This window comes from Brassica napus, chromosome C4, assembly GCF_020379485.1.
Source record: "Brassica napus cultivar Da-Ae chromosome C4, Da-Ae, whole genome shotgun sequence".
NCBI classification, from domain to species: Eukaryota; Viridiplantae; Streptophyta; class Magnoliopsida; order Brassicales; family Brassicaceae; genus Brassica; species Brassica napus.
In genome coordinates, this window is record NC_063447.1 from 5,450,100 (window position 1) to 5,465,041 (window position 14,942).

The window sequence follows — 14,942 nt, forward strand, 5'->3', positions numbered from 1 at the left end:
TCCGGATTCGGGCTCTCTTGATATCTGGGGTGAGGATATCCGGACTAAAATCCGAATAACCACGGATATCTGGATCCGGATCCTTTTTTTTAAAAAAAATTTAAAAATTAATAATTAAATTAAAAACTAGCTAATTAAAATGATTTATCTAATTTATTTAGCCTATTAATTTTTTTAAATGAAATATTATTGAAATTGAATAAAATTTTAAAAATTCATTATTTTATATAAAAATTATATATAGTATACATATATAAATATAATTAAATTTTAAATATTTTAAATAAATAGTAAGTCCGGATCCGTATCCGGATATCCGGACCTAAAATTTCATTATCCGGATCCGCCGAATCCGTAAAATCAAGATTCGGATCCGGATCCTCCATTTTTCCGGATCGGATCGGAGTAAATCCCGGATCGGTTAACGGATCTCAGATATAAGTCTCAGCTTCTCTCCGAGGTCTTCACATGAAACCTCACTCTCCGAGGTCTTCACATGAAACCTCACTCCGTATGGTTTTAAAACGCATAACGAAATAAGAAGAATGATTTTTTTTTTGTATACCTAGAAAAATGTATTGTATCAATTTTCTTTAAGAAAGAGTAACACCATCTCGATTTGAGTTGAGACATCATACCATACGTAAATGAGTGTGTATTAATGTATTGTGTGTATATAATTGGGGAGCAGTTGACTTTACCTCCTCATATATGAATATAAATAACTTCTCCTAAGGTTCAGTCTCGGGATGGCCTTTTTTGACTTGGCAAACCAATTTAACATTCAGAGTTTACTTTTTGGTTAGCCAATACAACTTAAAATATACTAGAACATACAAGAAAAACATGTTCACCTTTGAAATTGACTAATAATGACAAAGATAACTGTTTGAAACAAAATAAATTCACATTCATAAAACAATCAGTTAATTAAATATATATGCCACATGTAAACCAGAGGTTGACGATTGGATAGTTGGTAAGACATGTACACACATAATTCAATAGAGAATGCCAAAAAAAATCAATGTGATGGTCAAAACTGAGGGGCACAGTTATCCTTCAATGTAGTCCAAATTTATGCTGAATCGGAAAGTGAGCTTTCATGTGAAGACCTCGGAGAGAAGCTGAGAAGGATCAAAGAGAAAATATACCACTGGTTATTCAATCGTTTAACCGATTACAATTGGTTACATATACATTGTTTTTTCATTTGACCCAAAAAAAAAACTTTGTTTCCTCACATTTTCTCTGAATATAAACATTCATAGCCATAAAACTTGTACCAGAAATTCTAATTTATTTCTGTGATTGCTTCTTTTTAAGAACAAACTTGTGGAATAATGAAACAATATCATTATCACAAAACTGAATTTGAGTGTGCTTTTCTAAAGACATACGAGTCATTTGGTCGTCTTTACAAGGTTTTTCTTTAAAATCTGTTATGTTATTGTCATATTGTATACAAACTGTCAATTCGAGATTCAAATGTAAATTATTTTGTTACTATAGATAACTTTTACAAAAATCATATTTATAGCCTAGTGGTTAACTTATTTTGTGAGTTATAATATAGCATACTTAACTTCTTTAATGGTTTTGGCTTTTGAGTTCATTTCTAGTTGTCCTACATATTACCTAGTAGAAAGCGTCCAAGGTTTTGCGTTTCTCATGTACTATTAATTTTTCTTCCATTGTTCATCATTATTTTGAATTTTAGAATGTATTTATGTTGCAATACATAGATTGCAGTCAAAGAAGATCTAATTTGATGCTTATGTTTTAGTAAGTTGTTCCGATGCTTATCTGTAGTGGAGGTTTTTAATATTCATATATAGTTGTTGCCATCAAGGAGTGGAAGACTTTTTCGGTGGTTCAATCTAGTCTCAAATCAAAGAATAACAAACACTATGCATGGACCACCTAATGTCAATGACTCTTGACCAGCAAATTATACACCTAACTATAAGGCACGAATTGAGTGGAGGAGTTACAAAACATCTAAATTAACCGTATATACATTGTGAAAATTGTAAGGTTCTTCTTCATATTCATTTTTAAATAGATTGAAATATATAACCATTCAGTGCAACACACAACCTCTTCGGTGGTATAGTCAAAGGACACGCGGTGAAGCAGCACGGAGCAGCACGGCACTTCCAAGTTCCAAGCATACGTCAGCTATTTCAATCCTACACGTGGCATGTCACCAGCAAAGAAGAGCACACGTATGACGTGCTATTGTTCCTGAATCACCACGTTGAGACACTAGCAAAACCACATCCGAAACAGTGCCCATCTATATATATAGACCGGTCTCTTCGAGTATTCGTATTATCATCATCATCAAGTTGTTGTGGTTTTTATCTGTTTTCTTAAAGCCAAGTCTGTTTATTACTTGTGTTATAAGTAACGAGCTATGGCGTCTCAACAGGAGAAGAAACAGCTAGACGAGAGGGCCAAGAAGGGTGAGACCGTTGTGCCAGGTGGGACTGGAGGCAAAAGCTTTGAAGCTCAACAGCATCTCGCTGAAGGTCTTATCTATCTTTTTTTCATCCCATGGCTGCGTATGTTTCAAATTAGGGATATGGACTATATAGTAATGGGATATTGATATTTGTTGGATATTATGTAAATTTATGTTAAAAGGGAGGAGCCGAGGAGGGAATACGAGGAAGGAGCAGTTAGGAAGTGAAGGATATCAGCAGATGGGACGCCAAGGAGGTCATAGCACCCGTGACAAGACCGATGAGGAAGACGCCGAGGATGAGTCCAGTATTAGGACCTAGTCTCAATTAAGATGTCGATAGATGTGTAATAATATCGTTTTAAATCTTTCCATATAGTTGTGTGTTTGGTTTCCTGTCATAAGCCCTTGTTGAGTTCATAAGATGATGATCACCATTATATGTTTTCGTCTTCTTCTATGTACGCTTGTGTTTCGTTTGCTATCTAGTACCGAGTGTGTTTTGACTTTCACTCATGTTTTTCACCGTTTCACGACAAGTTGGGATGGGGTCCTCAAACAAAATAAATTATCATAAATTACTGAAGGACAGTTTCCTTGCTTTGTTATTGTGAACTGATGTGTTTTTGTAGGTTGCGTCTTGGAACTGGCCAATCCGCTGCCTCTCATTGTACAGATAGCATCCGAGAAGGAACGAAGGAAGAACAATGAGTGAAAAGTATTAGCACAGGAAGGAAAGCATTCCTCTTTGAACCATCGGTTTGTTTCAGCTTTAATTTTGTGGACATAAGAAGATTCTCTTAAAGGGTGATCATGTCCAAGAGAATGAATATATATACAACAAGAAGAAACCATGAGAAGCACCATTAAAACACCTGACGCATTACTTATATCACTCATCTCATTGCAACATATACAAAGCTACTAAGATCCGTTTTTGAACTCATTCATCAATTATTTGCTTTCAATCATTACATAGTGTCACAAAGACAAGAGAATGACATTAAAAAAAAAACCAAGAGATTATAAAGAAACATATACTAGTAGAAAACTATATGGCTGTCAAACACAAATCAAAAAATTATTGCCAAGATTTGTTAGATCCTTTCTTCTTCTTATGCCACACTCTGCTGCTTCTCATGGTCTATGTACATTTGCTCTGCCCACAACGGCAGCTTAAACTCGTCCCTAACCGCTGCATCATTCAACCCGAAGGCTCCCTCCTGTGCACTATCTTTCACCAGCGAGTTCACCCACGACACATCTGGCTCATCGCTGTAGTCCCTCACAGGACGTGACACATTGTTATTGTTATTATTATTCCCATTAATCCCAAAGGAGACACTTCTCCTCATCTTGTTCATCTCCTCTCTTTGCATCCCCCACTCAACCTTCCCATTAGGGGATCCCCAATCCGAGACATTAGAAGCTGCTACAGGAGCTGGTTTGAAACTCAAACTGCGTTTAGCAAACGCTGATGATCTCGCGTTCATCACCGCAGCTGCCATAGCTGCTGAAGACTCAAACCTCTGAGGAGGCGGTTGCCTCACAGGAGAAGAAGGGTAATGGTTCATCTGAGAGTGCCTGCTTGGAGACTGAAGTTGCATCACCATATCCATATCTCTAGCACTCAAACTGGACTTCAATCTACTACCGTTAAGCTGCAACGGTGGTGGTGTGTTCTGCCATAAACCAACGTTTCTTGGAGACAAAGGAACACCATTATCACCCATAGGAGAGCTCATCGGCGACTGAGGTGAAACCATTGCTGAGCCAGTGGAAGCATTAACCGGTCTCAACTCATCCCTCCTATGAGCGAAGAAACAAACTCTCCTCGCACAACCGGTCTCGTCTTTACAAAGCCGTGTCCTGTACTGACCAGGGTGAAGCCAAGACTCGAAAACACCGTGCGCGTACTCGCAAGAATCTCCTTTAGGACAAGACCCTTTACGAAACTCGGGACAAGGGACGCAAGTGTAAGGATACTTCCTCGGATCTCTCCTCCTCGCGTTCTCGCCAGGATGAACGAAAGGACACTCGGTCCAATCGTGCGAGTAAGCCCTAGAACATGGCTTGACCTTGAAGCTAAACATTCTAAACTCGTCTGTTCCGTAAACACCTTCGTTGATGTCGGGAAGGGACGCATCTGCTGGATACTTGGACACAACACTCTTCACCTCCTCCTCTTCCTGTTCTTCCATCAAACTAACCGAGCTTCCGGTTAAGAGAATCTCAACAGCTTTTCTAGTCTGGTTAGGTATAAACCGGGAAGCTCTGACCAAAAGATCAACCGGTTTGTTTCCATTAGCGTCAAGGCTGTTAGGTGAAGCGGAGGCATCAAGCAAGATCTTGATGACTTGGACGATTGAGACAGAACAGGCGGAAACCGCACAGTGAAGAGCAGTGACTTTCTCGTCGCTGGAGAGACTGTTCACGTCGGATCTTCCAGTGGAGATTATGTAAGTTAGAACATCGATGCTTCCGTACATAGCAGCAACCATGAGAGGTGTTCTTTCTTGAAAACCCATCTTCTTTGACCCGACCCGTCTGCAGTACCAAAAACCCGATTCGTTGATATCCGACGAGTTCTCTTCGATCTCTCTCCTGAAGGAGGGAAGATAGTCGCATGCGGCGAGTTCAAGAAGACACGTGGCGGCGGGGACTCCTTCTTGTGATTTCTGTCTCATGGACTCGGCTTCTGTTAAGGTTCTTGAAGAGCAGAGGTTGCTCTCTGAGCCACACATCTTTTCTGTGAGATTCAAAAGTGAAAACAAGAACCGTGAGGAGCAAGAAACAAGAAGATAGCTATCAAAAGGAGGAGGAAGAGCCAACGCAAACAATAAAGTTTTGATTCCAAATTTTTCAGTTTTGATGTTTTCGAAATTATTTATATTTTCGAGATTTTTTATATCCCAAAATCAAAGAAAAACTCAATAAGGCCAACGACCGTTTCTACTTTTTATTTACAGATTTTCTTCTTCTTTAATAACCTCGGGAAGAAGAAAAGAAAAGAAGAAAGCCATCAAAAACCAAAGATTTAAACTGAAGAAGCCTCAGAGATTAGGTAAACGTTATAGAATTAGCAAAAACAGAGAAAAGAATCAACTCATGATGGAGGAAAGAGGGAAGTCACATACCTGGAGAAGAAGATAGAGCTTTGGAGGAACAAGAGAAGAAAAGGTTTTAGACTTTGAGGTTTTGAGATGAAGTAGGAGAAGTGATCTGGGTTTCTGAAGAAGGAACCGTAGAGGAAATCTCTAGGCTCCTTTTAAAAGAGAGCTTCGTTGCGAAGGAGAGGAGGAAGGTGCGCTCTTTCTTTCGTCTACCTTTCTCTTGGTCTACTTTTCTTTAATTTATATATATATAAGTTTTTATGTACTTTCCTTTTGTTCTGTTTTTTATAGGAATGGTTTAGGTCAAAAGTCGAAACTGGGAACTTTCAAAAGGTAATGACGTCGCTGTTTTGCTGACTGTTTATACGCAATTTGTTTTAGTCTCTCTTTTTTTTTTGCTTTTGGGAAAAAATATTATAATAGATTGATTCTCCCCTATCTCATTCATTTTTTCAAAATGTCTTTTTATAATGATCAAAAGAGCAAGTTCCTTGAGGGGAATGAAATTCCACAAGTTTTTAAAGAAATAGTCTCATTAAGATGTATTTATTGTTTCTAGATTACAGCTTCTTCTGGGGGATAAGTTTCTGGATTACAGTTCATGCATGTAACTATTTGTCTTCTTTTGTGACTGACACAAGTTGCTGATTTTGTATGCTATACCTACTAAATTTCTAAGCTAATCAATCAATTTGTTTTGATTACAGAAAATAATAAGAATCTAAAAGGGAAATAACCTAACATATCCACTAAATTCAGAAGATCCTGTTAAATTTCATTTCCCAATAGGTGTATGTTGGTTACAAAATTTTGAATTTAGTTAAGGTGGAAAGAAAGGCTTACGGTTACAAAATAGTTAAGGATTTTTCTGGAAAAGAAGACATTAAATGTTATTATGTCTGACCAGATCTACTGTTATAATTTTCATCTGTATGGGTGTGCGTGTGTGTGCTCAGAAAAATGCATGGGCACTTGGGCAGGACATCCTAAGATACAATAAGTAATTATTTCCAAAATTGGTCCTGGGAATTTTTTTTGTCTTTCATGATATAAGAAAGATATTAAAAATTATGTATTAAAATTTTGCTCCAAAAAAAAATTATGTATTAAAATAAGTAAAATAGCATAACAAGACAACATGATAATGGAGTTGCGGATGTAAGTGACCCACAGTTTCATCTAATCGACCGATTTAGCAGGTAATCCCTCCACACCCGTGTGGACTGTCTTTGCACTATAGCACGCGCTTTGATTCGTACGTGGGGCTTATACAAGTCTACTCTCATTTTGAAGAGTGAAGACATACATCAACTCTCATCTGCTTCAAGAAAACCAAAATCAAATTTTATTTTCTAATGCTAGAGACTAGAGAGTAATTGATATTAGGTACTTTAAAATTGAATACTATGAACGGAAGTTAGAATTAAGAAAGGTAGAAGTAAACTAAATTTTAAATGTTTAAAATCGGATAAACATATAGTCCTTAGATCATGAAGTATTGTAGGATCAAAAGGAAAATAAATTTTTATTAATATATTGAATTCACTATAATGTATAACAATTTTTGTTTTGTTTTAAGATCTTCTCCCAGAGTACACATCCATATTTCTAAAATGACACATATTCAAGATAGCTAAACAATCAATAAATATAATTGAATTTTCACTTAAGCTCTTATAGATAACCTTGTCTTATTGGTGTTCAGTTAATTTACATTGTATTTGTTACTGATATATGGAGATCAAACTTGGTCTTCTAGTAGACTTCGTCTTCTAGTAAAATTGTAGTGGAGTGATTAGGGTAAAGCGAGTGAGACAAACGCAAGGAGACGCGTGTGGAGGTAAAACGAAAGAGATAAAGTGAGGCACGCCTTTTTTTTTTTCTTTGTGGTGTTTGGGTGGGCGACAGAGAATGTCTTCACTTGCCGCCCGATTCCACTTTTTCCACTTAAACTTCTTTTTTTTTGTAACACTAACTTTCTCTTTGAAAATAGGGAAAATACTCACATAGCTTTTCTCCTCTTTATTTATTTAGTTTAATATTAGTCACACAAAACATAATGGATTTGTTCAAAAAAAAAGAAAAAAAACATAATGGATTTGTCCTTTCGATATTATTATTTGACTTACTCCTCATTGTTCTTTGATCATTTGGATTAGTCTGATTTCATCATTTGATCTTCTGTGTCTAACGAGTTTTTGCCTAGACCAATTATCACAAATTTGATCATTTGGATTAGTCTGATTTCATCATTTGATATTCTGTGTCTAACGAGTTTTTGCCTAGACCAATTATCACAAATTAGATATTCCACATAGTTTAAAACCAATGGATTACAAGATCTAAATCAAAACTGTCTTTCTATGTGATTTCGAGATTAACATAGTGCACTCACAAAAGTTCACATAAGTTAACTCTCGTAGATGATCATCAAATTATAAGAAAATGCAGCTGTATTGTATTTATACATTGCTCTTAATTAAAAGAAACAAAAACTAAATTTATATATGTTGTAAAACTTAAATTTAGGGTCTCAAGAATTTTTAACTTAAAAGAAGAATCATAACTAATGATTACCTTCAAGGAGCTTCCAAGTTTTAAATATTGAGTTGATAATATCATGATCAGTAATTCAGTATTCAGTAAATATATGTTTCCAAATTAGACTGACATATGAATTCAAAGCATATCGACAGTCCCATAATCTTTGAATAATCTGCATATTTTTCTTTCCAGGAGAAAATATGATCATGCGTCTGAGCAAGTTGGGTAATCTAAATGCTGATAAGTAAAGAAAGTTAAGCCGTCGTCAAACTTTTTGGCGAGATCCTAGCTTTTCCGGCGGTCGGCGCTCCTCGACATCGCCAGGAGAGGCTCTCGTCAGTCTCATCTATTCTGGTCTGATGAAGGTTGTTGTGGAGTAGCACGATTAGAGCGATTTGGTTGAATGTTCTTACCTTGGTCATAAACTTCTCTGCTATGATGATGGAGGTTCTGGATCTTTTGATCGACGGAGTAGCTAGCCCGCTTGTCCACTTGATATCATAGATCTAGTTTCAATATCTTGGTTTCTAGGCCGTGTTCGGTGTGTCGTATTTGCATCGGAGCTCGCTTGTGTTGTTTCTCTCAGTGTTTTTGTTGTTTCTTTGTCGGGTATCAATCAGATCTTGGGGCTTGGAACAGAGGATGTTTATGGAGTTTAAAGACTGTGTTCTTCTCTGGCCTCTACTCGAGCAGATGGTGATGTTTCGATCCTAAGCCATGGTGCATCTCACGTGATGCAAAGGATGTGTTTCCAACCTGTCTGAGTCCATTCATGGTGGTCCTGAAGTTGGAAGTGTTGGGTTTTTCAGTATTACTGGAGCAGTGTGTCTACTATCAGATTGTTTTTCGTGGTCTTTGGCGTTTATGGAATTTCATTCTCTTTTGTTAACGAATTGGTTGGATTAACCTCTTTGAGATGAATCTTTATAAGCTAAGCTCTTTTCAAGCCGCTAATGTGGATAAAAGAAGAGCCAAACAGTTTAAAGGATTCAAGTTGATGGTTTAGAAACAAACAAGAAGACATCAATTTTGGAAATTGTCCAATGCTCTCTTGATGAGTTTCCATTGTAGAGACGGTGAATAATTTCAATCCTTAATTTTTGCAGAAGCACTAGCCTCTCCTGCAACCTTCTATTCGAACGCACACCATCATGAGACTATTGTCTTCGTATGTGTGAAGTGCGTTTATGTTTCTTTGATATACCTATTGGTATGGTTTTATGCTTTGATTTTTTGTAATACTCTGAATTTTTTGTCCATGTGGCTCAATAAGAAACACAGTGTTCAAAAAAAAAAGATAAAGTAAAGAAAGTTGAAGAGAAACTTGGACGAAGACTTGCTATGTTTCCTTCTGGTCAAACTTGGTTCTTTATTTATCTGGTCAACTTAATAGTAAACTATTAAAGCGGTAATGATTTTATGTTATATGCCTTTTAAAGTATTTCCCAAAACTCCTCAGCAAATTAGATCAGATTGTGGACCGAATCACCGAGCCTTTTTTATGAGATTGAATTTGGTATTTGGAAGACTGATCCATCGGGTCCATGTAATATCTCTTTTATTCTTTTTTTTAATCAATAATTAACGTTGAATTTTCAGAGAAGCTAATATTGCCAATGTGAATCAGAAAGGAGTCACTAAAATGATTTTTTTAGAGCTGATAGATTGATTTGAAGTGTTTTGATTCTACTTTCATGCCATCGAATTGAATACTTGTTTATCCAACCAATAAAAATATACATACGAAAAACCCATGAGATTTTTAAAAGCTCTATTGGTTTGAAACATATATGAAAGCAACTATTAATTTACAGAAACTTGTACATACAAACAAGGACACGAGTCGACCCACTCACAACTATATGATACATCATAACACAAATTTTAATAGTATAGCAAGACATAATGACAATAATACCTATAACCAACTCTACCTTATTTTATACACTTTCCAAAATAAAGTTCACAACTACCTTTTATCCTACTGAGATTTTACAAGGAACAAATCCATTTCATCCTCACCCAGAACGTCAAGATCTCGACCAAGTAGTTTTACTACCGAACAAGAAGTGATTTCATACCTTTCTTTAACATGCAAGAACACTCGAGCCATTACTTTCTCCATCAACTCTTTGATGATATCTTTTCTATTTTCATAGAAATAAACAGCCGCTAGTAATCTTTCCATGATCTTAGGATCAATTTCCAGCGAACAATCTGATGATCCCACGCACTTTTCAAAAATTTCTTTTACGCTCTTTTTTATTCTTTCTGCTAACCCTTCAAAGTCGAAAGGCTTAAAAGGAACCTCAGTGAGACGGTCATGTTTCTTCAAGTTCACTAACCAAAGCTTTGAGTGCTCTTCACTATCTTCGGTTTCGGTTTCGGTTTCTTGGGCCGGAAGGTTTAGATCAAGAACTCCATTACTTGTTCTGTTCACCTGCTTTCCCGTTTCTAGAATCTCATTCTTGTCCTGAGTATCCCTCAAGCCTATCATCTTCCTCCTTTTCACCGATCTCAGTCTTGAAATCGTTCTCCTATTTGGTAACCTGGACATAGTTTCAATCCATATCTCCACTTTCATTCCCTTTGCTCTCAAGAGTTTCTCTTCAGAATAAGTAGCTATTTTTCCAGAATTTTCTACTGAAGATGACGTCATAACAAACGTGGTGTTTCCGATTCCGACTTCTCTCCCATGCGAATCCATAAACTTTCCAGTTTCAATAGCCTTTAACAAGCTCATCTGCAGCTTCTCATCGGCTTTGTCAATGTTCTCAAGGAACACTACACAGAAAGGGTTCCTACACAACACCTCAAAGATATGATCCACCATTGTCTTTCCTCTCTGCCGCATCACATCATCACACGTAACACCGAGATCAACGGGCATGAATCTGTGCTCACTTTGATACATAATCTCAGCAAGCACAAGCGACATTCTCCTCTTGCCTACGGTATCATGCCCAACCAAATGGAGCCAAACGTCTCTTCTGGTGCTGATCCTAGGCGGTTGTGACAATGCGCAGCTGATAACTCTAGCAGCTTCATCTTGCCCTGAAACCCTATCGGTTAATCTTCGGTATATAATCTTGAAGCTCTCTACGTTGAGATCCCTTGATGAAGATCGTGGATGAGCGAATTCTTTGTCATCCAAATGATTCTTGAGACCAAATCCTGTGGTGACCAGACACGTCTTCGCATTTAGATCAGTCGTGACCGATTTAGCTGAACAGGTCGATGCAGAAGCACTGATCGTTGACTTACTTCCACAAGCTGATTCCAACCCTTCTGTGGTCTGCACTGAGGGAATCTATATACACGTTGAAATAAACATAAAACAGTGAAAAAAAAAAAAAAAAAACAGTGAACTAACGCATTTAACTATGGAAACTTGTGGCCCACGAAAACTGTGAGGTTAACAAAAGTAGGAGAAGAGAAAATTAGACGAACCTTGGAACCAGATGTTTGGATTAAATCGGTTCTTGTGGTCATCTGCAACCAAGGTGGCAAGGTAGATTGCGTCTGATCGGATATTGAAGAAACCGGTTCAGTGGTTTCTTTGTTCAAACCGGAGAAGGGTAGTTTTAGGTCAGAAGGAGTTGAGAAGAATCCACCAAATGGAACAAACGATCCCATCAAACTGTTTTCAATTATAACACGTCAACGTCATCGAAGACAAATGTACAGAAAAAAAAAAGGAAAAGGCAAATACACTCATAAAGTTAGTGCAAGAGTGGAATGTGAGGTCAAACGTACATCAGTGACGTGCTTCTACATTCCAATGACTATTTTTTAAGTTATGCCATTGTTTTTTTTTTAACATGTTAAAACCATTGTGTTTGCCATTAAAAATATGTAGTGCTTCTATCAAACATCATTTAGAAATTGTAAGAGCAAAAGTTACGACAAGAGAGTTAAGAAAAAGCTAACTTGATTGCTATTCTTATTGAAAATAAGATTCTTGTTTCTTAACAAATATTATGTAAACTAACCACTAAATTAAACTTTTGTCTAACAATTAGATTGTTTGACCGAACAACAAAGATCAAGAAATCTGAAGTTATTCTTAGTAATTAGTCTAGAATAATAACAATAAGCTATTACAGAAGGTCACAAGCCAGATTAAACTGTCTTAAATATGACTATTGTCATGTTTTGGAACACGATTTTGTTGTTTTAGTAGAAGAAATAGTCGATTGATCATCAACCGCATCTATTCAACTTCGACTACACATTTATTTTCATATAATCAAGATACAATATAAAAGTTATATAAATTTTTTTTTTCTAAATTTAACTCTATGGTTAGCTGAAATAACCAAGTCTAAAAGAAACATCTACGTAATTAAATACTACCGCGCGAATCCTAAATCGTTAGAAAACCACTATTGAAGATGCGGTTGGTGTAGTTAAACGCGCGGGAAAGAGATATTGTTATAACCTGGACTTGTGATGAGGCAGACAAGACCTAAGAGTTGTAGTGATGGTGAGTAACTGCAGATCCCAATCTTTCTCCACGTTCGGAAACTTCTTCATCATCTTCTCATAAACCTCGTTGCTCGCCGCCGCTCCGATCAACCACACTCTCCTCCCTGATCTCCGTAACAGCTCCGCAACACGACTCACGATGTAACTCGCCGCCGACCCGTTCCCCTCGCCGTCTGTGAAAACCCTCAGGTCTCCGTAGCTCAAGACTAAGCCAGGTCCTGAACCTTTCTCAGCCACCTTTTCCAGATCGCGAAACCTCGCGTCCGTGTAGGTTTTATCGAGCTTGACGTTGACTTGGTCCGAAATTTCGGTACTGAGGTTAACCGATGTTAAACCTTCGGTTCGGTTCTCCAGCGAATTTAAAAAACCGGTTAGTACAGCTTGAGAAGATTCACCCACAAGCAGAGGATTCCTCCCTTTGTCCCTTGTGAAAACCGCGCTGATCCTCCCGTGATCAGAATCTTCTGCGAGATTCCGGTTCGGTACGCTGAAACCCCATCGAACCGGATTCAATTCCGATTCGGTATAATTTCCGGTTACGTTACAGAGGAACATAGGCTGTTGTTGTCTTGATGAGTAACGGAGGAGGTGAGGGAAGGGCCGGATAATCGAGAGCTTTAACTCGGAGCTCCGAAAACCCGCTTCACCGAACACCCGACTCACAACCGGATCATCCAGGATCGAGAGAATCAGCTGACGAAGCTCCACTCTCACGCAAGAGAGCGAGTTCGAGCTCTGGTTCTGAGACGACATCATCTCTTGGTACATCGTGAAGTTCTCCGGGAGACGGCGCTGGTGAGCCTGAGAGCGTTTGATAGCAGCCATGAGCGAGTTCGAGACGGGCGGATCATCGGATCCGGGCTGTTGTTGTTGACCCGATTGGATCCGGTCTAGTGAAACGCTGAGGCAGAGATCAAGAGCTTTGAACTGGAGACGAGGAGAGTAAGCTGAGTTTCGGACACGTGCGCACGCGTCGCGTAAGACGGAGGTTGGGAGCGAGAGTAAAGCGGAGACGGCGTGAAGCGACGTCGTTTGGGAGTGTCCTCGTCGACGCGCCACTTTGACTGCTTCTTCTAGCGCGTAGGATGATTCCGCCGTTAAGCATTGCTGCGCCACGTTCACCGCCGTTGGCATCGCCGGTGAACATATATAAATACACGAATAAAATTCAAAATTTCGAAGAGAGGATACTCTGTTTTTTTTTTGTGGTTTTGTAATAAGAAAAATGTGATTAGAAATAAATTAATTTATGGAAGGAGAAGGGAGGATACACTACTGTTGGGTTGAGTGGAACACAAAGGTGGGCCTAGGCACGAGGGGCAGTGAAAGTGGGAGTTTGGAATCCAACAGAAACAAGAGAACAGGTGGGTGACTGGTAATAGATTCTCAGATTCTTGTTGCTTGTCTTTTGATCATTCTTTTTTATTTATTTATTCTCGTGCTCCAAGTCAAATTATTTTCTAATATCAACAATCTATTTTTCTCTTATTTTTGTCATTAGTTATTTTGTAAAATAAATTTAAACCACATATTATCAAATATCTATGAAATACCACACGATTAATATCTCCTTGATACAGATACTCGTAACTCATACGATGTGACTATTTTGAAAATTGTATTTAAACACTATTTGTAAGAAAAAATTATGATTTTAGCTTTCAAAAACTGACAAAGATTTGTTTCCATATATATAAACAAATATTTGAACTACCATAATGTTTTTGCCGCTCATCAATCCCCATAATATTAATCCTCGAGTATTACAGCATATTTTCGTAGCCACGTGTCATCACGAAAATGATTCTTAGAATTATTAGAAAAATAAGTTGGTTCATATAAACATATACTATGCTTTTTATTTAACTAACTATCAAATTAATTAGTAGTGTACAAAAGAATATTTTTTATTTCCTTAAATAAAAGTTACGGAATTACCTAATATGGTTAACATATATATGACAATTAATGATTATGAATAATACATATTTGATAACAATTTTTCTAACATCTCTCTTTTCTATTTAATTTTATACTATTAAAAAAATTAAACAATCACATTAATCATATAATAAAAAAATTTAGATTTTTTCTTTTATGTTATATTTTGAATTTTTTAAAACGAGTATAAATTACTAAAACTGGTAAGAGTCCCACATTGAAAATTTTGTGATTAATGGTTTAACTTTTTTTGTTCAAGCAAAATACAAATGATCATATATCGTATGGATAGGCGTTCAGATACATGTTCGGGTTCGTATCCGGTATTTCAGTATAAAGTTATAGAACCCATTCGGATATTTTTATATTTCGAATCGAGTTCGGGTATT

At 37.3% G+C, this 14,942-nt stretch overlaps 3 protein-coding genes across 3 annotated transcripts; 1 reads left to right on the forward strand and 2 right to left on the reverse strand.

The window, feature by feature from the left end:
- Positions 1 to 2,325: 2,325 nt before the first annotated feature.
- On the forward strand, positions 2,326 to 2,979 carry LOC106397804 (late seed maturation protein P8B6). The gene is made up of 2 exons (XM_013838431.2): positions 2,326 to 2,534; positions 2,650 to 2,979. The coding sequence occupies exons 1-2, from the start codon at positions 2,420 to 2,422 to the stop codon at positions 2,787 to 2,789; spliced, it is 255 nt and encodes an 84-aa protein (XP_013693885.1). The 5' UTR covers positions 2,326 to 2,419; the 3' UTR covers positions 2,790 to 2,979.
- Positions 2,980 to 3,379: 400 nt separating this feature from the next.
- LOC106401732 (zinc finger CCCH domain-containing protein 29) lies at positions 3,380 to 5,843 on the reverse strand. The gene is made up of 2 exons (XM_013842304.3): positions 5,605 to 5,843; positions 3,380 to 5,216 (listed from the first exon to the last, which is right to left on the reverse strand). Exon 2 carries the CDS (start codon positions 5,209 to 5,211, stop codon positions 3,583 to 3,585), a length of 1,629 nt encoding a protein of 542 aa, XP_013697758.1. The 5' UTR covers positions 5,212 to 5,216; positions 5,605 to 5,843; the 3' UTR covers positions 3,380 to 3,582.
- A 4,068-nt stretch (positions 5,844 to 9,911) lies between these two features.
- LOC106401169 (protein SMAX1-LIKE 8-like) lies at positions 9,912 to 14,002 on the reverse strand. The gene is made up of 3 exons (XM_013841625.3): positions 12,566 to 14,002; positions 11,575 to 11,764; positions 9,912 to 11,434 (listed from the first exon to the last, which is right to left on the reverse strand). The coding sequence occupies exons 1-3, from the start codon at positions 13,744 to 13,746 to the stop codon at positions 10,106 to 10,108; spliced, it is 2,700 nt and encodes an 899-aa protein (XP_013697079.2). The 5' UTR covers positions 13,747 to 14,002; the 3' UTR covers positions 9,912 to 10,105.
- Between the last annotated feature and the right edge of the window lie 940 nt (positions 14,003 to 14,942).

Coding starts and splice junctions, on each gene's coding strand:
- LOC106401732 (XM_013842304.3), bottom strand. CDS start 5,211: ATGTGTGGCTCAGAGAGCAACCTCTGCTCTTCAAGAACCTTAACAGAA.
- LOC106401169 (XM_013841625.3), bottom strand. CDS start 13,746: ATGCCAACGGCGGTGAACGTGGCGCAGCAATGCTTAACGGCGGAATCA. Junction 11,765..12,565: donor CTGCCTCATCACAAGTCCAG/GTTATAACAATA, acceptor AATTGAAAACAG/TTTGATGGGATCGTTTGTTC. Junction 11,435..11,574: donor TCCAAACATCTGGTTCCAAG/GTTCGTCTAATT, acceptor ACGTGTATATAG/ATTCCCTCAGTGCAGACCAC.
- LOC106397804 (XM_013838431.2), top strand. CDS start 2,420: ATGGCGTCTCAACAGGAGAAGAAACAGCTAGACGAGAGGGCCAAGAAG. Junction 2,535..2,649: donor TCAACAGCATCTCGCTGAAG/GTCTTATCTATC, acceptor TTATGTTAAAAG/GGAGGAGCCGAGGAGGGAAT.